Source organism: Anolis carolinensis, chromosome 4, assembly GCF_035594765.1.
Source record: "Anolis carolinensis isolate JA03-04 chromosome 4, rAnoCar3.1.pri, whole genome shotgun sequence".
Classification (NCBI taxonomy): domain Eukaryota; kingdom Metazoa; phylum Chordata; class Lepidosauria; order Squamata; family Dactyloidae; genus Anolis; species Anolis carolinensis.
Window position 1 is genome coordinate 127,679,029 of NC_085844.1, and position 24,610 is coordinate 127,703,638.

At 41.1% G+C, this 24,610-nt stretch overlaps 1 protein-coding gene across 2 annotated transcripts in view; it reads left to right on the forward strand.

Moving 5' to 3' along the window:
* Positions 1-24,610, forward strand: part of pappa2 (pappalysin 2) — a 146,053-nt gene that overhangs the window by 36,368 nt on the left and 85,075 nt on the right. For both annotated transcript variants that reach the window (XM_003219850.4, XM_062977758.1), the window contains exons 3-5: positions 4,893-5,038; positions 9,981-10,274; positions 15,382-15,574. In XM_003219850.4, the coding sequence (XP_003219898.3) occupies positions 4,893-5,038; positions 9,981-10,274; positions 15,382-15,574 (633 nt within the window). The remainder of the gene's footprint in view (positions 1-4,892; positions 5,039-9,980; positions 10,275-15,381; positions 15,575-24,610) is intronic.

Here is a 24,610-nt window from a genome sequence, read left to right on the forward strand (position 1 = left end):
TATATGTATTTTGTAGAAATACATTTTATATGGGTGTTTTATATGATTTCTATGATAATAAAATAAGTATAATTATAATTATTCAGAGTCAGCAGTTCCATGGACCTGAGCCTGACCTAATACATAGGTCAAGGAGGAATCATATTGTTGCCAGGTTACTAACTCTGCTTGTGCTACATTGGCCACATCCCCTATGAGGAAATTATCACTATGGGAGCTTTCCTCCCACTCCTCTAGACATGCTGTGGTCATTAGATTAGCTAGATGTGGCTAGTCTTGCCTCAATACAGCTCCTTTTGATTGTCCTGGTACCACTCCCATTTTAAGGTGTTTACTCTTCCCTGCTACTTTTATCACAGCCAGTGCAGCCCTATATAGCTTCACATGCCCATGTATATATTTAACCATAGGAATTTCCCGCAAGGGTGGGCTTGTGGCTTTATGTACTAATGTTCTCCCACATCCAATATCCCCCAGCACTGTCACTTTGTCCCCATCCAGCTCTGCTAGCACCACCCATTCTGCTTGGGGACAGGGTCTTACCTGAGAAGCCACCCATGCATTTGCCAGCTCATATTCCATAACTGGACAATCCTGGCACACATATCCTCCTTGCCCACATTTATAATATACAAGCGGAGAAGAAGTCCCAATTCCATTACCTTCTGGCACTCTTGAAAGCTGATAGGGTGAGTCCTAGAGTCTATGGCCCCATCCTGGTATCCTGGATGTATAACTGGGAAGTGTGGGCTGTCTCTCAAAACCCCTTGGCTCTTGGCAGCCCCTTACTCCTTGACTACCAGTTTGTTCTCAAGGTGCTCTTGTGATGTTCCGGTTGAGTTGGTTTTCTCTCTGCGTCTACCCCTACAAAAGCCCCCATCAGCACCACTGCAGCCTCCAGCATATCCATCCTACACCACTGCATCCAATTTCGAGCTTCCAGCAGCAGAATATTAATGAACTGTTCCAGCATTACTTGCTCTGCTACCCATATAGTACTTCTCACAGCTGGTTTAAACCACTTCAGCCCACTAGCTCTCAGTTCCTTAGCCACTGCACTTTGATGCAATCCAGACTGATTTTGCATTTTTCTAAACCATCTATGATAGGCATTCTCTGATAAATTCAGAGTTCTCAAATTAGCCAGCTTGACTGGTGTCAAGGAATCAAACATTTCTTGTGGTGGTCTAACCAGACATGAAGTCAATATGAATGTCCACTCTGGTCAGGGCCAGTTTGCTGCAGTCACCACATGTGCAAAAGTATTATTGGCTTTAAATTGGATTATATGGGTCTCCACTCCAAGACAATCTGGGATAAGAGATGATTTGGGATCAGATATAGGGGCAGTGTGGAAGGGGCTTTTGTTAGCAGTCATTAATAGTTCCAAAACCAAAACTGTTGCCCTGACATTATTGAAGGAGTTGTTGTTCTGCAAATCAGGAAAACACCTACTGTTGAGGAGTTTGTCCCTTTGGAATATATGTTGGGTTGGGTGCCAATGTCACATATTGACACTCCTCTCTGGGAAGGGGAACCTGGAGAGCCTCAGCTTGCATTTTTTAAAACTCCCAGTAAAGTCTTGTAAAAAACTAAGAGCTACTTATTCCTCAGCAGGTATAACAAAAATAGACACTCCACTAAACACGAAGCTAGTGATGACAGTTTTCTGGTGGATACTGCAAAAAACTTGACTTATTGCAGGCTTTTTTTGAGTTGAACTTCTTTTTGTCATGTGGATCATCCAGCTGGAAGCAAAATGTGATGGAGCAGCTTATACCAAACGAGACCTTCATGAGTTAAGTGTGCATTTTTCAGATCAGCAGCTTAGGATTTCTCACCTATCCTGCCTTCCTTCTTAACTGTCTTCCAGGTATCAGCAAAACAGGACATCCCACTTCTCAGCTGATCCATGGGAAACAGCCAAGAAGTGGGACAAAGAGGGCTATGGAGAAGCAGGTGAAAGGGGAATGGGGTATGTCTTGGAGGAGACTGGTGCATTGGTATCAGAGGATGAGACCTGACAAGCTGTGTTCAGTTTGTGGACTAAACAAAAAGCAACAATGCCCAGACATAATAGCAGCAATTGCAAGTGTGTATTAGCACATCTGTAGTTCTCCAGGATGTCTGACATAGTTGAAACCCTGGTGATGGTTCTTCATTGCCCAAGCACCCCTGAGATTAAATGGGTTTTTTTGTACTTAAAGATCCGTTTTTGTCTTTTGGTTCCATAACTTTCAATACTGTATTCCACAATGGATTTTTTTTTTGCAGTGCATCTCTCACAAAAACTCCCTCAGAGCTATCTTACACAAAATTGGTCTACTTTACTCTGCTCTTGCTCTTGCTTAGGGAATTGGAATGTGGGGAGAATGGATGGAATCTTATAGTGAAGTGGGCAGCACCTTCATTCCACAACCTTAAGAGGGAAAATAGGATGTGATACAGTGGTCAGGGTGGAAAGGGAGCTGGCAAAGGACTGGCCAGTCTGGAGTTTTCAGGTCTGATTATTTCCAACTGCATATTCCCTTTCCATCTAAATTAAAGGAAGCTATTTCAGGACTGAATCAGTGTCTCATGTCACTAATGAACTGTGTAAGGGCAAATAAATGCAAACTTAATCCAAATGAAACAAGTTGTGCTCCTACTCAGTTGAAAGATGGGCCAAATATTAGGAATCAGCCCATTCTGGATGGTGTTGGTTTCCTGAACATGAAGGTTCACAACTTGAATATGTATCTATATTTATTCCTGAACATGACTAGTGGCACCATAGCTCTTACTGGGTGCATGTTTTATGGTTAAAACTTGTGCACCAGCTGTAACCACTCTAAGGGATGGCTTATCTGACCATGATGATGAATACCTTACTTACATCTTGTCTTGATTGGTAGACTTATTCTATATGGCTCTATATTTTAAAGGGGTTTGCACACTTAATAGGTTCCCACTGGTGTTATCTTGCACATGTTATGGAAATAAACTTGCTTCTCTTCTTATTGTTTGTCTCTCAATGTAATGGTGAATCAGAGTATTCCAACCTCCTATTAATACACAGATAATCTGCCATGGAATCCCTTGTTTAGTACTCTTGGGGATGGGTGGGTGGGAGACACATCCAGAAGGCATGAGGGATGAGAACTAAATTTGAGGAAGAGACTGATATATAATATTGGCACAGATACTTGTTTATGGCAGATAAAAACACCAGTGGAGACACCAGCAAGAGAAGACGCCCAAGGGAGCTATCCAATCCAGACTTGACATAGTCATTTGGTCTCTTTGTGTGTGTGTGTGTGTGTGTGTTTGGGGGGGGTGTGTGTTTATGAGTGGATGTCTGCAAGTTGCTCTTACATTGTAGTTAAAGAATACTTCTCCCCTCTCGCTTAGCTGCTTTCTTTTTTGGATCAGCACAACTCTGCTTGGTCTAAGTAGTATGGAAAAAATCCTGGGTTAATTTGCAATGAAATTAAAGTCATAGAGGAGTAGACATTTTACTAATGTCAAGGGACCTGCAGGCGGCAATTGGAAAAAATGTCTCCTCAAGAGAGGCAGCAGGAATATCCCTTCAAACATGACTAACCTCAGTCTGTGAAATTTGAATTACTTAAAAAGGCATTGGAGTGGTAATTCTTAGATAAATGTAGATTTTGAAACATTTAAAACTAGAGTCTACCAAGTAGTAGACTGTTGAGTAAGTTTTCTTCTTCTGTGAATCACATTTTATTTGTCTGCCCAGTATTGTGTCTTGTACTTTTCCATTTTACCATTTCATCACTTCAAGAAACCATATGTAGTGGTGGTTTGTATATGTACATATTTCTGTCACAGATCACACTCCACAAATGCAATCTTTACATACACTCAAAATGCAGTTTGTTTTTATGCAGTCACCTCATGCAGTCCACTACCAATTGCCAAGTGTAAAGGAGTCATATCCTGGGAGAGAAGTAAGATGGGGTCTTCTACTACTAGTTCCATGATTACGAGAGAGAGGGGGGGGGGGAGAGCAGGTATGAAAGCAAGTCTGAGAATATCAATCTATTGCTGATGAAGAACCACAGTAGAAGATATAAAGAAGGATTTCAACAGAGAACTACTGAAAATAGCTATCTCTGCCTCTTTTTACCTACAGAGGCACATAGTTATTTGTGCAACTATGATTGGACATTTCTCTATTTCTAGATTCTCCATCCTGTGCAAGATAATAGGTAGTGTTGGGACATATCCATCTTCCCAAATATGGCTTCCAGGACACTTGGGAAACTACTACCAATTTTACTTTCTTCCCAGAACTTACTAACTTTAAAATCCACAAGTAGGAAGGTGTCTGTCAGGCCCGAAAAGATACATCCCTTGGGAATATGGGAGCGGTGGCATTTAACTGCTTGGGATGCAACCAGATTTTGTAGGCTCTAAGTGAAGTAAATAATATTTAATATAGACTGTTGTTCTTAGAAGTTAATTTGTTCTAGCTCTGAGAACATTTGCCTGATGTATTTTTTTCCAACCATCCACTTTGCTCCATGGAGGTGGGATATCCTAGATCACTGGGTCTGCTCTCAGGTAATATCTAGCTTTGAACAGTATCACATATAAGCCTGAAATGCCTTGCTAAGAAGCTGTTGTATAGGAACAAATATGGTTGGTCCACCTAGTATGCTATATTTGTTCTGAATGGCAACTAGCTGCACACATTGGTAAGTAGAGATCTTTCAGATTAGCTCCGAGGAAAGATCCTTTTCAAGTATAAATATCAGGGACAGAACCTGGGACCTCATGCATGTTCTGCCTTCAGACTGTGTACCTATGAAAAGAACTATATAAATGCTAAACATGCATCTTCTTTGACATTGTTAACTTCACCATTTTTCCTTTCACACTTTCTGCAGGGCATACATGAGTGTGAAAGAGCTGAAGGAGGCACTGCAGCTGAATAGCACCCACTTCCTCAATGTTTACTTTGCCACCTCTGTGCAGGAGGAGCTGGCAGGTGCTGGTACCTGGCCATGGGACAAAGATGCCCTCAGCCACCTGGGTAAGCGAGTCTGGATGCAATCTTGATTGGGGAAACCCTATCTAGTGGGTCTGCTGTGAAAACATTTCAGTCTAATTTCATCCATGAAACTGATGATAGACAGTAAATTCTCTTTTCAATTCAAAAATATGATAAATAAGTCTTCTGGTTGCTTTTACATGATTACATCCTTCCCCCGCCTCTCCTGCTGATATAGATCATTCATGTACATAAACATTCATGTAAATGCTGAGTAACAGTATGGAGATCAATTTTCAGTGCCCCATGAATGTTGAGGAAAGTGTCTATTTGCAGGGAAGTCATATTGACTTCAGGGGTATTGCTAGATGCTGAGTAGGGAAAAAAGCATGATTTTCATATAATCAGAGGTACTTCCAAGTATTTAATATAATGACCAAAGTTGTCATTTTCATTCCATGGGGAAGTAAAAGAAATGTGTTAGCAGTGTTTGCTGACAGTTTGTGGGGGACTTATTTTGGCAAGGATCACCAACTGTTGGCCTGTGGAATGTTGAATTCCTCCAGGACCAACAATATTTTGCCTGGTTTTTGGATACTCCATGAAATGTTGATGAAAAGCTTGATAAAAGATATGCCCAGGTTTTTTTTAAAGGATGAGGGAGGTGGAGGCACTTCACCCTTAATTTAACAAAGAACTATTGCAGCCATCCTAATTTCTGCCCCTTTGTGATCAATAAATTGAGAGTCAGTCTGTTTTTCAAGTGAACTGTGAAAATAATCCATTTTTGTGTTGGAGCACTTATCGGTTTCAAAGCTATGATTGGTCACTCATTAGCTAGGAATGTCTATCTCAGTGTTTTGTCTTTTTTCCATTCTCCAAAAACTAGTTAGATTGTCAATTTGGGCTAACCCCCTTGTTGAAATAGGATCACTAGTTACTGGTCTGTTTCTGGGCACAATTCAAGGTGCTAGTAAAGGTGGTATCTCCCTTTCAGAAATGACTGGAAGGCACAATGATTTCCATGTATAGGCTCATTGGATTCTGAGATCTTTTGGAGAGGTTCTTCTCTCTGTCCCACAACATTCTCACGTTCCTTTGTTGGGAAGGAAGGGAGGGCCTTCTCATTGGATGTTCCCAGGCTTTGGAACTCCCTCCGTAAGAGGCCAGAAAGGCTCCTTCCTTGCTCTCCTCCTAAAAGCTGTCATTTTAGAAACAATGCTGTTTTCATGATTTGTGTATTGTGTATTATAAATTTAATGTTTTTAACTTGAATGCTTTTAAAATAGCTTGTATTTATATATATTAAAGCTTTTGGATAGTTTTGAACCTGTATGTAATCAGTCACCTTGAATCTTATAATTGGAAGAAAGGAAGCATATAAATTCTAATCATCATTGTTTTGCCACCCCACTGCCCCCCTCCTCCCACACATCTATAAATATTCTCTTTTTCCTGCTTGTGATGTTTTATTTGAATGTTACATTTCCCAAATAATTACCGATGGCTTATAATCCAAACAGCTTTCCTACCTCTTTCTTAGAGGTATCAATTCATCTGGCAGAATATACTTCTGAATTCCACCTTGCTATGTGGATAAAAGAACTCCTGAAAATATTTTGTTTGTTTGTGTGTTTAAGATATTATATTTAAGTCCCTGTTTCACCTTAGAATTGTTCAGTGCTATATTGACTTTGGGCCTCCCTAACTGATGAACAATATATCTATAGCACCCTCTGCTGTCCCAACTGGTCAAGTGCTTCACATCTTTGGCCTTATCTCTTTCTCTGCCAATTCCTTGGTCAGTCAACAGTCTGTGAAATAAGTATAACTACCTTCATTCCCCCCCATCTTCTCTCCATTTCCATCATCAGTGCTGAATATCTTTGTCAGGTGATCCAGTTGAGGATAATTTGCTTCATGAGGCAACTCACATTGAGGTAACTCATTATTGTAGTCATCAGAGTTGACCTTTCTACTTTGGCTAGATCCAAAAGTTTAGGAGATCAATTTGTCTTGATGTGGTGAAATTCTGCCCAAGGATTTGTAACCTGCTGAGCTTTTTATGAAAGTCTAAGTTCCTATGTGGTAATACTGTTTTCCTTTATTTTGTTATTGGAGTTGTGCCCAAGTGTTGGCCTTTGAGAAGTTAGGATGATTAGTTTGTTCAGACGCCTTTGTGGAGTCACTCCACTCTTCTTAATTTTTATATCTGAAGTGAAGGTCCTGCCCTGTATGAAGCCACTTGCCAGTGACTTAAGAGGTTTGGGTGAAAACTGATAGGTGAAAGGGCAGAAGAATCTGTGTGTAAGCCCAATGGGAGCATTAAGACCTTGGTACCCAAAATGGGTGCTTTCCAGCACTGGAGGCATTCAAATGGACTTTTCTGTTTTCCCACAGATCTTGATTTGGGTTAAACAATTTGAGCCATTTACTAAAACTTTGAGAAGGATCTTGGCGGGAAAGTAGGCTACTCCCCCCCCCCCCCCAATCAGATGCACTTTTTATGTCCTTGCTTGTTTTTAAAATAGGCTAGCAGTCTCAGAGATTGAGAGGACTAGGTGCCCAGTTGCCAAGATACTTCTCAGCAGTGGCTTTTTCTATCATATTTTCTCCAGTATGAAGGGTTTCATGTTTCTCCTTAAAGATGGAACCCCTTGTGTCCTCAGCAATCAGGCTCACTTTGTTGTTTGTTGTTAGTGGTTGACACACTGGGATTATGACTTTGCTGTAACATCCCATTAACTTAGCTATTAGCAGGGTTTTCATTCTTCACTCACTTGCATTCCTCCCCTTTGCTTTCAGCAAGGGAGTCTGCTACGTCAGACTGGGGTTTGGCTGAGGAATCAGGCTTAGGTTCCGTTTCCTTGCCTTAAATTTGGCTTTTTGGTTAGAGAATTCCCCATTTAGAATTTTGCATGTAAAATGAAAATCGTAGCCTTAAAGAGGAAATAGCCTGATCATTTTGAACTGTCAAAAAGTTTTAGTTTAAACATGATTAAATATTATGAAATAATTGTGGTTTACAAAAAAAACCCAAGGATATCTATGCTAGGCTTTTTTTTTTAGAAAAAGCAAAGAAAGTTAATTCCAGAAACTTGCAGAAGTGAAACCTACCTCATCAAGGGTAAAGGCAATTGTATCTGTCCATTTTTGCAGTCCCTTTTTATGTGTGGAGCATTTTTGTTTGCTTTGAGAGTGTTTTGATTTTTAGTCCACTTGAGCAGATTCCTTACATTATTTTGCCAACATGCTCATAGCAAGATCTGGGATCATTTCCTTCCATAATGCCCTCATGGAAGTATATTGTGCCTTATTTAATGTTCTTTTGAAAGGGGAAAATATCTGTACCAGCTGTGGCATGTTTTGTCACAACGGAAAAAAGTTTCAAAATACTTAACACTTAAAATACTTATGCCTATTCTGTTCTGAAATAGAGAGCTAAGAACCTGGCTTCTGAAAGCTAAATAACAATATTTATCCTTCACATTTTCATCCTTGCAATAAGTGGTGGTCACTGATTAATTTGCCACTGTAAGATGGGTGTTGAATCCACCCCACAGTTGGAATAATTTCAAGAAGCAATCCAGTATGCTGATTGTATTTTCACCACTTTGGATCAGTTGGATACTGTTCAGCATCATTTAATTTGTGAATTAAACCATGAAGTAAATTCACTGTCCTATTGACATGCCATCCCCCAGCCACCAATGCCTGAAATTACTGTGTCAGCTTGAGCCCTACTGCATGTTCTATAAGAAGATTTAGAGCAGATGCTTGTTGTGCCTCTCATTGCCTAGTTGTGCCGTAGCCTCTGAGGCCACTTCAAAATTGCCATATAATTCAGATTATCAAATCTGATAATCCACATTCCCTGATTTAAACTGGATTATATCAGTCTACACTGCCATATAATCTAGTTCAAAGCAGATAATCTGGATTTTATATGGCAATGTAGAAGTGGTGTGAGATGTTCAGTTTCTTGGGTCATAATAGTAGCACTGTGATGGGTGTTATACTTTTACAGCTGTGGTTCCCAACCTTTGGTCCTCTTTGTATTTTGGACTTCATCTCTCAGAAATTCCAGCCAGTTTAGCTGTTAGGAATTGTGGGAGCTGGAGGACCAAAGGTTGGTAACCACTGCTCTAAAGCAAGGACAGGCAAAGTACCGTCTTCTAGAATGATGATGAACTGCATGTCACAACATTCATCTGCACTAGCTGTGCTGGCTAATGCTGAGTGGAATTGCAGTCAAATGACATTGTGAGGACTCTTCTCTTTCTCACTTTGTCTTGCATTTTCTGCATATCAAGTAAACAACAGGTGACTTTGGATTGCTTTTGGATCATCCAATCCTTTTCAGAGATGAAGGGAGGCAAGCTACCTGCTCTGTCCTTTCACCCCCTTGAGAGGTCTCCTATTACCCACAAACAAAGATCAAGAACAGAATTCCCCATGCATACCTCCAGTTTGCTAGAATTGGTATTCTTCAGTAAGAAAATTCAGCACATAGCTGAAAATCATTGCCAGGAGAAGGGTTGTTAGCTGAGAAAGACTCCAATTCAGATTCTTAGCCACCCTGAGTCCCCATGGGGAGATGGTGCGGATATAAACAAAGTGTTGTTGCTGTTGCTGTTGCTGTTGCTGTTGTTGTTGTTGTTGTTGTTGTATGCAGATATAGTTACCTCAGGCCATTTATGCGTAGATCTGCTGGCAAGTAGAAATCTAGCATGCTTCTCCAAAAGTAGGGGAGCTTTCTTGGATAGCTTATCTTCCACATGGTGTGAGACTCAACTAGATAAGCAGATTTAAATAGGTTTTGTTATAAGGTGGATTATTTTCCTCACCTGTTAATTTGCTCAGGTCCTCTTCTGGAAAGAGAACTTTCCAAGAAGTAGTTGCCTTTGCAAAAGTTTGTAGTGATCAGAATTCCAGGCATCCTCCAATTTCTTTTGAATGACATTGAATGTATCTGCAATTTCAGGTGGCGTGGTTCTCAATCCAGTTTACTATGGTGTGCCAGGTCATACAAATACTTTGATCCATGAAGTAGGACATGTATTGGGACTCTACCATGTCTTCAAGGGGGTGGATGAAAAGGATTCCTGTGATGACCCATGTCGAGAAACAACACCATCTATGGAGACTGGAGACCTTTGTGCTGACACAGCACCTACTCCTAAAAGCAAACTCTGTCGGGATCCAGATCCCAACAATGACATATGTGGCCAAACCCACTTTTCTGGAACACCCTTCAAGAATTACATGAGTTACACAGGTAATAAATGTGTTTAATATGTTCTGGACTTGGCACCAGTGGGCCTATAGACATTTAGAAACCCTAATATGATGAAAATACCTCCATAGACACAATAGTTTCTACCTGCCTCAATGATTTCAGTGATAGGTTTAGAGAAAACCATAAAGGCAATATTTGGAAGTTCTCATTAACCTGAGGGCATAATATTTATTATATTTTCAGATTTCATAAATTCCAAATGCTAAAAAATTCTAAGGAATCAAGTAATAATTGTAATCATTTGGGGGCTATAGGTATTAGTGGTCACTTTTCCAAGCATAAAGGCTCAGCAGGAGAAAGAGCTTATCTGTACCACGGCCCTTGGTGTTGTATTAATTTTAAAAACTGCATTCTCTGAATCTCCCCATTTACAGAAAAAAAATCACCTAGTTGTGAAATTACTTCAGCCAATTATTTTGCTAGGATTGGAGATCATAACTGTAACTGAAAATCCTAAAAAGAAATAAAAGGCTGTCAGGTAAAGAAGGAAGCACCATTGGGAAAATTCTCTATTTTTTGCTCACCAGCCAGAACTTTGTTGCTGATGGGATGTAGAGAAAGGACTATATAAGATTTAAATGAACATGTGGAAAAGGAGAGCTCCTAATATTTGATTCTTGTCTATCTAGGATTTTAAACTTTGCTATGAACACCTGTCTCTATTAGTTTGCCTACCTATCTGCTTAGTCTTCTCTTGAAAATCTCTGCAAGGCAGATGTGGGACAAGGTAACAAACTACACTTGAGAGAATTGTGACATTTTCTGTGAGAGAGATCCTCTCAGAGGAAACTGTAAAAAGGGCACCACTGCTTTGGGGAGTTGTCTGTATCTTTGTTAATGACTACCTTAAACCTTGTCCTCATAAACAGATCTTATTTGCATAGCCACAAAACTAACAATGTTTTAATGACCTTGTAAGCAAATGTATCAACATGAAGATGGGATCCAATGGCAAGCAACAAGGAAATGTGCATCAAACTTTCACTGTAACCCAGTGTGTGTATACATATACATATTTCAATGAATGTTGTGCTTTTTAAAATATTTTCCCAGCTTTATCTGAGCCCAGAAATCTTCACATTTTTTAATGGAAATTTCATCTTCATCACAGGAGGTGTATGAATTTTATCCCCAGGGAAAAAAGCATTTAATGTTTGACCAACACAGCAGTATTTATGCTGTAGAAATAGACTTTTAGTACATTGAGGAAGTTCGGATAAAGCCTCAAAGCATGGCAGGGGGTTGAACTGGATAATCCTTATGGTCTCTTCCAGTTTTATGATTCTATGATTTAGGTCAGAGGGAGAGCCTGCATAAGTGGGATGTTTTGCTCTGTTGAGTTCTGTGCCCTATCTTGTAGAATGCCAACCCAACTACTTCCGTTGATAGGACTGTGCATCTATCCCTCAAAAATGGAGGCAGAACTGTGCCTTCCTCCAATTTTCCTTATCAGCTCTACTTCTGAGTCTTTAAAGGCAGTCAGACATAGAAAGTTAACATCTCAGTTTTTTCTTCACCTGCATTCAGTGCTTGAAAATCTTATTTAAAAGTGAAAGTGGTCATGTTACTTTTTTAAAGAGGCATTTTTGACAAAATTCTTAAAGAAGTTACTGATGTGGTTATATTTGTTCTACTAAATAAAATGACTTTTAAAATACAATGTTCTCCTCAAATGCTCAACAGTTCATCCCAATGGAGAATCGTACGTATAGGTTCTCACTGTAGGTTCATGAGGGAAACCATTATTTGTGTTTATTAGTCGATTGTCAAAGTCATAGGAACAAAGCTAGTAAAAATAAAAAAACAGATTCTAGTCTGTTCAGATATCTTAATAAATTACTGATTTACTTTGAATGTTACTGATAAGCTCCTTATATACTTCAGACTGACATAGTGATACAACAAAGGTGAGGCCCTTCGTAATGAAAAGAATGGAACAAATGAGTTTTAGGCAAAGCAGTTGCTTTGACATCACATTTAAGATGTAATCCTAATTTCACAAAGTCTGCATCTGGGCAACATTCCAGGCATATGAAGTTCCCATGAACAGAGCTACACCGTTGCTCAGAAGTTCAAGAGAGTCTGAGAAACATTCAATCCATCAACTTTGTTGGAAAGAGAGAACTAAAGTTTAGCTGTGAGCCTCAGATCTATGTAGATTCAGAACTGGAGTTTAGTGGAGGCTTCATGACTTTAGAACACAGTCAAGTGAAACAAAACTGGTATCTTTTTGTACATTGTTATATTAGATACAGAACCTTCCGTTTTCACGGCTCTTTACTGAGATCATTGAACACTAACAAAATATAGATATATGTTCCACAGGAATTTATAATCCTGCTTGTAAATGTAAGCAAGACTCATGAAGGGTAGAAAATGCAGTTACACATATTTCTACTAAGCTGCTTGGTTATGTTTGGTCAGTGTAACACCTCTAGGCTGCGTGAGCACTGGAAACCAACACGGAGGCCAATAAACAATCTAATATCTTTATTAATGCCATAAAAGAATAAAACAAAAGTATGCAGAGTATATAGTCAAGCAATTGTCCTTATAAGAAAGATCAAAAATAGTCCAAATAAATTAAGCTATATGTCCAGTATTAGAGTCCAAAGTCTACAATCCAATAACCGAAACACACTCAAACTCTTTGGAAGTTTGAGTGGGGAAAGAGCAAGGATTCACTGGGAGATTCTTGAAGTAAAGTCCAGACAAGGATTCGAGGCTAGGCAAGGTAATTCGTGGTGGATCTGAAATGCAGTCCAAACTTGAACAGGAGAGAAAACGCAACTCCCGGTCTACTCTTGAGTAAGCGTACCGAAAGGCCGCTTAGGAGCTCGGAAACAAGGGACGATGTTTTTCTTTGATTAGTTACGTTGACACCACGATAGGGAGAGCTCAGTGCAGAACTTTTATGGATATTCAAGAGTTCCCCCAACAGGTGTTTAACTCCCCAATTGTTCCCAGAGAAAGTAGCTGTTTCAACATGCCTGCCTCCCCGAAACTTCCCAAGGGAAACAGTTTAATTATAATCGTCTCTCTCCGCTAATCTTGCACTTCGTCTCAGAAACTCCTTATGGGAGCGATGTGTTTTGAGAAAGGACTTCCTATCAAACACAACACTTTCCAGGGAACCAGGCTCTGTTTCTAGGGCGTCCATAATTGGCTTTGGCACCAAAATGTCAACAGGGGACATCTGGAATGGAACAGAATCTTGCTGAGATGGGAAAAAACCCATATCCTCTTCAGTTTGATCTATGATGGCTGCGGGATCATGGGTCAAAGGTCCCTGAGACATCACAGTCAGATTGCCAAGAGGATATCAAACACCTTGCTTTATTTCTTTATATGCTAGAGCTAAGCAGAATAAATCCCATGGACCATATGTAGATCTAAGCTTTTTCTTGTGCTTTATGTCTCCAAATGGATCACAATTTTTATTTTTAAAAAACCCTGACTTCATGGTTTGCTGCTGAAATTAAAAAAAAAATTCAAATTAAAAAATAACAAATAAGTGTTGGCCTTTTGTATTTTGCTAACCTGACAAGTGTTCTCCATCCTCATGGCAAGTGCCCATGTATAGTATTGAAATTTCTATACTTCCTATATTTTCACCAGTAATCAGATCTGTAGGAATCAATGGTGAGGCTTTTCACATCAACCCTGATAGTTATATATAAAGATTAAAGGTGCATAAGATATAAGGAAATGCATGATGGAAAAGGTGACTATTGTGCCCCACGTTTACCCCTAGTTAATCCCTTTTTAATTAGAGGGATTAATATTTTATGTACAGTTCATGGGGAGTCAGTCTAGGCAGCCTCTTTGCATTTGAAGCCTCTGTTATCCTGCCCTTTTAAGAATCCCCTCAAGGGCGGAGGCTCAGGCAAGACACTTCTGGTTCCTGGAAGAGTCAGCCTCTTTCATGACTGGAAGGTGAAGAGAGAGGAAGGTCAGAAGGTCTACAAAATAGCATATCCAGTTGGAGCTGTATTCAAGTCCAGTCAGAGTTAAATATTGAGACCATCTTAGAAACAGCTGAACACCACACAAGAAAGAGACAATAAGAAGAAATAAAAATTCAGGAGCCTCAGTTTGCCCAGAACTGTGTCTATCTCTCAAAGACTTTACCTCTCCTCATAAAGACTTCATAGTAAGGCTTAGGAGGAGAGAAAGTCTACAATTCTTGTCAGTTAATAAATTCATGTTTGATTCTACTATATAATCTCTGATCTATTCCCTGTGCAGCCAATTCACCTTCGAAGTAGTTAAGATAACATGGAGGAAGGACAGTGATCTTGTTTTTTGTAAAGGAGAAATCTGAAGGAAATATAAACAAGAGTTTATATACCTGCATATTTAATATTTGCAACTATAGATTGTTTAATGTTAAAAATCTGCATTTGAATTGGCAGCTTCTCTCTGTCAGGGGCATTGAGCGCAGTCATGTGCCTGATTGACTCAGCTTTCTGGATCTCATGCATATAGCTTCCTCTGGTCTTCAGAACTGGGTTGGCTCTGTCATAACAATATTGCTATCTTTAGCTTTGTTTGATACAATTTTTGGGTAAGATATCCATTTAATACTACTTTAGCATTCTTTTATCCACATGCCCCTTGTATCTCTAATATTTAACATCAGAAAGGAAGTCAATATAGGCAGTCCCCAAGTTACAAACATCCAACTTACAAATGACTCATAGTTAAGAATGGGGTGAGAGAACAAGAAGTGAGAGAAATCTATTCTTAGGAAGGAACATTCACTCCTCAAAGAGTTATCATGGGGAAAAGGTGCCGCCACTGAAGCTTTATCACCAATCCATGTTTCCACAAAACCAGTTTTTTCAAAATCTAATTGTCACAGGGACAGAAAGTGATGTGTAATTTTCTAAACTGGGGCATAAGCAGCAAAACAAACACCACAGGGGTGTTCACTGTTCCCTATGCTATCCAAAGCTGATATGCATATATTTTTGGCTGGAGTTACACTTAAAAATGTATCTGTTCTGATTTACATACAAATTTAACTTAACAAATCTACAGAACCTGACTTGTTCATAACTTGGGAACTCTATTTCTCCCATAGACGATAACTGCACTAACAGCTTCACACCAAATCAAGTGGCCCGGATGCATTGCTATCTGGATTTGGTGTACCAGCAGTGGACTCAGGGCAGAAAGCCCACTCCTATCCCCATGCCTCCTGTGATTGCGGGCCAGAGTGAGAATACTCTCGCCATACATTGGCTGCCCCCCCTTAGTGGCATCGTCTATGAAAGGTAACCCAGGAATCTTGGGGGAGACTGGGAGAAGGGTGGTCTCAACTCACTCTGTGTGTGTGTGTGTGTGTGTGTGTGTGTGTGTGAGAGAGAGAGAGAGAGAGAGAGAGAGAGAGAGAATCTCCCTGAATCACCTGGCTTATTAATGCAGCACTACAAGGCATGACAACCTGTAAACTGCCTCCACACACATACACAAACATAAACTCAACCAAAATTTCACATAGCAAATCCTTCCATTTGAGGTTGCATTAATCATTGTAGCCAAATCACCTTCACAGTCGGAGTCTTTATCTTCCTCCTGCCCACCGTATTGAAAATTTTTGGTTCTCCATTCTTGTTTGGCTAAAAGGGGACTGTGGAGTTCTCATTTGGCCAATCAAAATATTTTCACTGGCCTTGAGAACACATTTTAAGGCCATGAAGTAGAATATACATTTTAATATGTAAATAAATAATGTCCTTGTTGTCTAATTTATCCTTTTCAGATTTTCTCTGACAATGAGGGCAATGGGCCCAGGGATGTAGAAGTGTGATTATTTAGTCCTCAAATGTAAGGAGAAATAATTTTTGCAATTATAATTTCTACCTCACTGTAGGAGAAAACAAATATATGTATATATACACACACACACACAGAGAGTTTTTAGTTTGATATTCCCAAAATCTGTGCTGAAATAAACATGGAGAGTTTATTTTAATAAAAATTGTGGAGTGTTGTAAAAAGAAAACCCATTTTTTTCAAAACACACTAGTTCCAAATCCCCACTGTTTTGTAAAGAACTTCTGCTTGCTGTAAAAACCCAGCATTTTTGCCCAAAAACAAACTTATCTAATTGAAAGGTTGGGGGGGGGGGGGGTATGTGTGTGCAAACACCACATTATTTGACAAAAACACTACTCCCCAGATAGCCACACATATTTTCTGCAGAATTCCTATTTTGGGGCTGAAAACCCAGCAATATTCCATGAAAACCTCACCTGTGTTTCTTGAAACAGTGTTTCAGGTATTCAAAATTCTGTTATATTTTCCCCTTCCCCACAGCCCCCAAAACAATTTCCAGAAGTTTATTTTCTGGTAAGGATATAATTTAGTTTATGCAAAATGTACAAATTTTGCACAAAAATCCCATGTGGGTTTCTTGAAACAATGAGGGGGGGGGGGGGTTAAATAAAAACTGTTTCTGAATAAAACCACAATTTCCCCACGTAAACTTTTCCCCAAAAACTCACATAATTTTTTTCTTTATGTGCAAAAATATTGATATTTGTTAACAGGGTTTTTGGCATTAAAAATACCTTTCACATGAAGTAATATAATTTCCACATGCATTTCATAGTATCATAAAATCATAGAATCTTAAAGTTGTTAGGAACCACAAATGCTATCTAGTCCAACAGCTTGTTGTGTGGGAATACACACTTATTCAGCTTCCTGTTTAAGACCACCAAAGAAGGCAAACCCACAATCCTCCTGAACAATTTATTTTGCTGTTAAACAGGTCTTACAGCACAGAAGAATTTCCTAAAATACTAGGACAGGTGAGTCCCAGGTAAAAGCTGTAGAAAAATTCTGACCTGTGTGTTATTCTACCTGAGTAAGCTACCCAAGTGTCAGGCTCACTTCAAAGGACCAGTCTGAACGCAGATCAAAGATAGCTGCTCTCAAATCCAATCTTTATTGAAGAATACATGACTTTGGAAAAGTCGAGAATGACCTAATGTTTACATACATTCAATTTTATCACTTCTGATGCAACGTAATAGTACACGCAAATATCATCATCAAACCCCACCCTCTGGATCACATTACTACCATTACTACCATTCCCACACACTACATCAATTATAATTGTTTATACTTTCAACCCTGAGTTCCCAGGCTCATTTTATCTTCTCCCGCCAGGTGCTTGCAGGGTTGTTTTATGTTATGAAGCCAGATTCAGGGCTTGGAAATCCAGCCCTGGGATTTGGCTCCATGATATGGCGCCCTCGTTTTCTTCGTCCTCCTCTCCGGTTCTTCTTTCATCATAGTCCTGAAACAAATCAAACACTAACTCTATGTGTCCATTTTGTCCAAAGTCCCCATATACTTTTTCAGTAAGCTGCGATGGAATACTGGGTGTATTTTCCCTAATTATCTTCCCCGTCGAGTTCAACAATAGCCGTGTTCTCCTTTTGGGTTTGCGCTCTTGTCCTGACAGCTAAGCCCCATTGTTTATCAGAGAATATTGTCCCCTCTTTTGCTGTGGTTATGCCTTCGTGTTGAGGCATGCGTGAAAGAGCATCTGCCAAGACATTTTGCTTCCCTTGAAAAAATTTTAATTGGAAATCGAACCTGCTGAAGTATTGCGCCCATCTAATTTGTTTGGGGGACAATTTTCGAGGAGACTTTAAATACTGGAGGTTCTTATGGTCAGACCAAATTTCAAATGGGATTCCGCTTCCTTCGAGGAAGTGTCGCCAGCATTCTAAGGCTTTTAATATGGCTAATGCCTCTTTTTCCCATATTGGCCAACATTTTTCAGTTTCGTTGAACTTCCGGGACAAATATCCACAGGGTTTTAAGTTCCCATTTTGATCTTTTTGCAATAGTACTGCCCCGTACGCACAGTCTGAGGCATCGCAATGGACTATGAAAGGGCTTCTGATATCGGGATGTTTTAGGATGGGTCCTTCTGTGAAGCATTCTTTTAGGGTTTCAAATGCCTTTTGGCATTCTGGCGTCCAACTCAGTTTGGCGCCAGGAGCTTTTACTTTTGCTGTCTCCCCTTTCCCTTTTGTTTTTAAAAGTTCAGTAAGGGGTGCGGTTATTTGCGCGAAGCCTTTTATGAAGGATCTATAAAAATTTGCAAACCCCAGAAATGATTGCAATTGCCTCCTTGTTTGAGGCACTCCCCATTCTTTTACATCTGACACTTTAGCTGGATCCATAGCTAACCCTTCTGGAGATATCCGATACCCCAGAAAGTCAATTTGAGTTTTATTAAATTCACATTTGGACAGTTTTGCGTACAGCTTTGCTTCTCTTAGTCTCTGCAACACTTCCCGGACCAATTTCACGTGCTTTTCCTTATCTTCGCTCACAATCAAGATATCATCAAGGAATATGAATACCCCTCTGTACAACAATGGGTGTAGTATTTCATTTATAAGCTGCATAAAGCAACCGCCTCCGTTTTTTAGTCCGAAAGGCAAAATTTTATATTCAAAATGGCCGAATGCGCAGGAAAATGCAGTTTTCCAAGTATCCTCCGGTTTGATTCTTAATTTATGATATGCTTCGATTAAATCCAGTTTAGTAAATATGCTCCCTTTCTTCAATACGGTAATTAAATCCTTTACTAAGGGCATAGGGTATTTATTGTCCTTAGTAATTGCATTTAAATTTCGATAATCAATGCACAATCTTAGGGAGTTGTCTTTCTTTCTCCTAAATAACACTGGGGCCCCGAGAGGAGAATTGGATGGCATAATGAAGCCTCGCGCCAGGTTTTTATCAATATATTTCCTCAATTCCTCCTTCTCCTGCACAGACATGGGATACACTTTTGGTTTTGGTAAGTTTGCTCCTGGGGTTATTTCAATTTCTACTTCTATATTCCTTTTGGGAGGTAATTTACTTGCTTCTTTCTGATTGAAAACATCCACAAAGTCTCTGTATTCAGGTGGCAATAGCTGTGGGTCTATTTCACCTGCTTCATCTCCCTCGTCCTCCTCTTCTGCAATTTTGCTTATCTCCCATTGCGTCTGCTGTTCTTTAAATGCTAGGCTCTTTCCTCTCCAATCTACTTCAGGATTAGCCTGTTCGAGCCATGGTATCCCTAATATTACGTGGTATGTGGCAATAGGGGCTATCACAAAGGATATTCTTCCTTCCCATTTGCCTATTTTACATGGGACCCCCCGTATTTCCTTTGTAGATACTTCCCCAGCAGCAACTGATCCATCTAGCTGCGAAAATGCAATTGGGGAGTCAAGCGCCATCTGCTGGCACTTCAGCGCTCCTGCTAGTTCCGGAGTTATAATGTTCCTAGAACAACCACAATCCACGAATGCCTTGCAGGTGGCCCGATTCTCTAGCCCCGAGATGCAGATTGGCACTACTATCATGCGTTTGTCCCGACTCACCAGTTTTTCCGAAGATTCTGGGGCTTGCACCTCCTCCTCCGCACGCCTCCCGGTTGCTGGCTTGGGTTTTGAGGGTTTTGGCGGCTCCCCCTTCCGTGCCCAACAATCTGCTGCTCGATGGCCCGTCTTCCCACACACAAAGCATCCCGGTTTAGGTTTGTTGTCGTCTCCTCTGGAGGGAATCCCCGGCCTCCCTCCGGACCTTTCCTGCTTCCTCGTTTCTCCTCGGCCTCTTGCCACCGGTCTTTGCTGGCTGCCGCTGCTCCTGAAGCGCTTCACTTGGGCCAGGGTGGACTCAACGCGCCCCGCTAGTTGAATCCATCCCTGGAGCGTTTCGGGGTCATCTCTGTGCGCTGCCCAGCTGAAAACCTCGGGGCGTAGTCCCTCTTTAAATATTTCCACTTTGGTCACTTCAGACCACTCTGGTACCCTTTCCGCGAGGTGGAGGAATTCCTCTGCGTACTCGGGCACCGTTTTGTCCCTCTGCTTTATTCCTTTAAGCTGGTCTCGAGCCCTCAATTGCTCTAGCCGGTCTCTGAACCGGTTTTCCAGTGCGGCGAGGAAGCGGGGCACTGACCTCAGGCATGGGTCGCGTCTGGCATGTAGTTGCACATACCAGCTTGCAGCTCCTCTCTTTAGTGTGTTGCCGATGGCTCGAACCCTGCTTGCTTCGGAGGGGAATGTGTGTGCGTTGTCTTCCATGTATCCTCTGATGCTAATTAGAAAAAAGTTCAATTCAGCTGATTCCCCTCCGTATTCTAGTTTGAGATCTTCCCTCCTTGGCATCCATTCTGCGGCCCGTTGGTGCTGTCTGGGAGGCATGGGGAAGGGTTGCATCGGGTTTCCTTGGACGGCCCCTCTGAACACGCCGCGCCCCACTCCGGTGGTCATTCTGCGCGGCTCCCGAAATTCTGCCGCCGCTGTCGGCCCTTCCACCCATCCGCATACGGGCCTCGCTGTAGCCCCCGCATCTCGTCCTCCCTCGTCGTACAGCACATTCTCCTCCTCTTCCTGGATCTCCTGCTCCTCTCCGCCTTCGTCTGCTAATCCACTGGACCCGATCCCTGGCCCCAGTGGTCTTTCCACCCCGACGCCCATTCGGGGGGTTGGGAGCTCTGTTGGAGATGGCGGCCTCAGAGTTCCCAGAGCTCGCTGGCGCTCCACTTCGCGTGCCATTCTGTCTCGGAACTCCAGCTCCTGCCAATATTCCTCATCTCCCTCGCCCCTTGCCGCCACGGGACTCTGCGTTGATGCTCGCTGGCCCCTCTGGCTCCAATCTCCTTCTTTACTTGGCTCTCTCTCGGCGCCATATCGGATGGGATCCTTTTGGAGATTCTCTTCCAATAGTGGCACCAACCTCCCCACGGTTTCCGACAGCCTGGATAAATTTGTTTCCAGGATGGATAACCGCAGGGCCACGGTCTCCGGCATGCTTCCTCCAGATCCCCAACTGGTTTCCGCAGCCGCAGAGACGCCTCTTCCTCCCCTGGGAATCCTCTGGGTCACGCCGTCCGGCCTGGGGTACCCCGTAGAGGAAGCTATGGCTTGCAGCGTCTCTTCTCCCAACGGCCGGGCCCCTTGCAAAGGCCTCCCTGCTCCATTTGGGCTTTGATCTCCTTCTCCACTCATTATCACTTCACTGCGAATTCCGCAGGAGGGTGAGAACGGGTTTCTCGACTTAAATGTCAGGCTCACTTCAAAGGACCAGTCTGAACGCAGATCAAAGATAGCTGCTCTCAAATCCAATCTTTATTGAAGAATACATGACTTTGGAAAAGTCGAGAATGACCTAATGTTTACATACATTCAATTTTATCACTTCTGATGCAACGTAATAGTACACGCAAATATCATCATCAAACCCCACCCTCTGGATCACATTACTACCATTACTACCATTCCCACACACTACATCAATTATAATTGTTTATACTTTCAACCCTGAGTTCCCAGGCTCATTTTATCTTCTCCCGCCAGGTGCTTGCAGGGTTGTTTTATGTTATGAAGCCAGATTCAGGGCTTGGAAATCCAGCCCTGGGATTTGGCTCCATGACACCCAAGTGTTAAGAAACTCATCTTTCACAAATAATGGCAAATATTATTTTCATCTATACATGGAGCAGATACTTCCTCTCCCTGGTTTTAGAAAAGAAGACAGCTTCAAACTGTGGTTTACTAAAATTGCTTGTTTCTATAAACTTTAGTTAAGATTAATTGCATTTAAGGTTCTGACATAACAGAAGGATGGAATTGGAAGAAACCACATGTGCCATCCAGTCCAAACCGCATTCTGCCATGCAGGTAAAGCACGATCAAATCACCCCTAACAGATGGCCATCCAGCCTCTGTTTCAAGGCCTCCAGAGAAGGAGCCTCCACCAGTCTCCGAGGCAGAGAGTTCATTGAACAACTCTGGTCAGGAAGTTCTTCTAATCTTCAGGTGGAATTTCCTTTGCTGTAATTTGAACCCATTGTTCCATGTCCTAGTTTCCAGGGAAAAGAAAAGCCTGCTCCCTCTTCCTTATAACATCCTTTCAAAGATGTAAACATAGCTATCATGTCACCTCTAAATGCTAAATGACAGTTAATCTAAAACAGAAGTAGAAATTTTTGATCTTTCAATCATGGCATAAAAAACAAAAGGGGCATTTGTATTCTATGTGGGAAAACATAATTTGTTGCCTCTAAATGAAAACCACTCTTTGCTACCTGAGGCCATTTCATAACATATTGTGTGGTTCTGTATATATATTTTTGTAATGTTACTGCACAAATAAGACTTTCCCATTTGCAAATATCTTGTTTATAGCACCTACCAAGGGAGATGCATTATTTAGATAGAGTTGCTTTTGACCATACTTTCTGTCTCTGTGTGGTGTTTCTTCTGCTACTCTCTTCCACTACTCACACATGTTTCAGTGGGGGAAAAGATGTTTATTTGAACATGCCACAGCTGGCTTGGAAAAGCTTTATTTGGCTTCCAATCCAGGAATTTCAGAAAATAGAGAAGGTGGTGAAGATGAGCTGGTGGTCCCTTCCAGCTGTTTACTAGTTGGCAAACTGTTCTCTTGGAGCCTTGTTTTTGAATCAAGTTGAGGGATAGACACTTATTTGCACAGCTGTTGCAGAAGGATTTTGGTCCTTCTGCAAAAGGTAACATTAGATATAAACCCATGTTAATGATGTTGTATATCATTGCTGATGAGGAATTCTTTGTTCACAAAAAGCTTTCACCACCTAAACTCTACAAATAGAACAAACACACCCACTCCCGACTTTGGTCCTTATGCTATAATTAGATACATCTTTGCATGATTGATGCTTTTTTTACTTCCTTGCCAATATTATTGAAATAGTTCTCTTTTCTGCCATCACTGGCTAGGGAGTTGCAAAACTCCATAGTTCCTTATGTGTGTAAAGGCAAAAGGTAAGTGAATAATATTCACCTCTCGTATGACAACAAAATCCATCATATGTACCAAACCTTGTGAATCTGTACTTAGAGATGACAATAACTTGTCGCTAGATAAATATAAAGTTTTTCCCCTGACATTAGATCTAGTCATGTCCAATTCTGGGAGTTGATACTCATCTCAATTTCTAAGCCAAAGAGCCAGCGTTGTCTATAGACACCTCCAAGATCATGTGGCCAGCATGACTGCATGGAGCACTGTTACCTTCCCACCAGAGTGGTACCTATTTATCTACTAACATTTGCATGTTTTCAAACTGCTCAGTTGGCGGAAGCTGGGGTTAACAGTGGGAGCTCACCCGCCCCCAAATTCAAACCTGCGACCTTTTGGTCAGCAAGTTCAGCAGCTCAGCAGTTTAATTCACTGCGCCACCGGGACTCCGGTACTACTACTTCGTTTTTAAAGGGTGGAATAATGGTGCACCCAAAAGGTAATGAAACAAGCAAGCATAGAACTGCTTATAACAAGTTGTTTTTGTCATTAGCAGTAATAGTATTTGTATCCCATTTTCTCTCTCAAGGAGACACAAAGCAAAAAAAATTAAAATTGCACAATGAATAAACTGATACCTAAAATAAATAAAGATTAAAATATAATTTTAAAAGGACACTATTTAGCTATATGATTATTGGGATTCCTGGCATATCAGCTGTCATTCAATGAAGAATACCTTTCTTTCCAAAGGAACTTCATTGCTAACAAAGAGAAATTATGCCATTACTATACATTTTTCTGTATGTCAAGACAGGAAGCTCTCCCTATGATTGCCTATAGAAAGATTAATCAATTGTCCCTAGGATCATAAATCACACTCATCTACTTGTACCCTTTGAGAGAAGATATTTCCTCCCTTCCCAAGAACTTGGATCAATTCTGTTGTTTCCTGGGGATACCTTTAGGGTTCCTGCCAGATGGCCCCCACACATACACTACAACCATGTATCCCTATCCCCCCCCCCCTCCATGACATGGTCACAAGGGCTCCTTTTTAGTCAGGATAATGATATAGCATTCTAGCAACAGATTGCTGTCTCCTGTGCCCCTGGATATCTTTACCTGATTCTCACCACTGTATTTCATCACAGATTTGTTCAAGTGTGTAATGTTTTACCTTCCTTGAATAAGTAGGTGGGAAACCCTCTTCTCTCCATGGGGGGGTCTCCTTGTGTAGAAGGGGGGAAAGCAGCGAGTCCTGGACATCTTGCAGGAATGCTTCCTCTTTCAGTAAAAGACCACCTCCTTAAATGTCAGTGAGCTGTAACTCCATATTGCCCTTGGATTTTAAGTTGCAATATGTGTGTATTGCATGCACACTTTCAAATCCTTTCTGGCTTTCTGGGATGGATGAAGAGAGAAGAGCTCACTTCCAAGAAAACAAAACACATTTATTTGATAAAGACAGTGGTGCTTTATTTCCTGTAGAACTGAAGAAG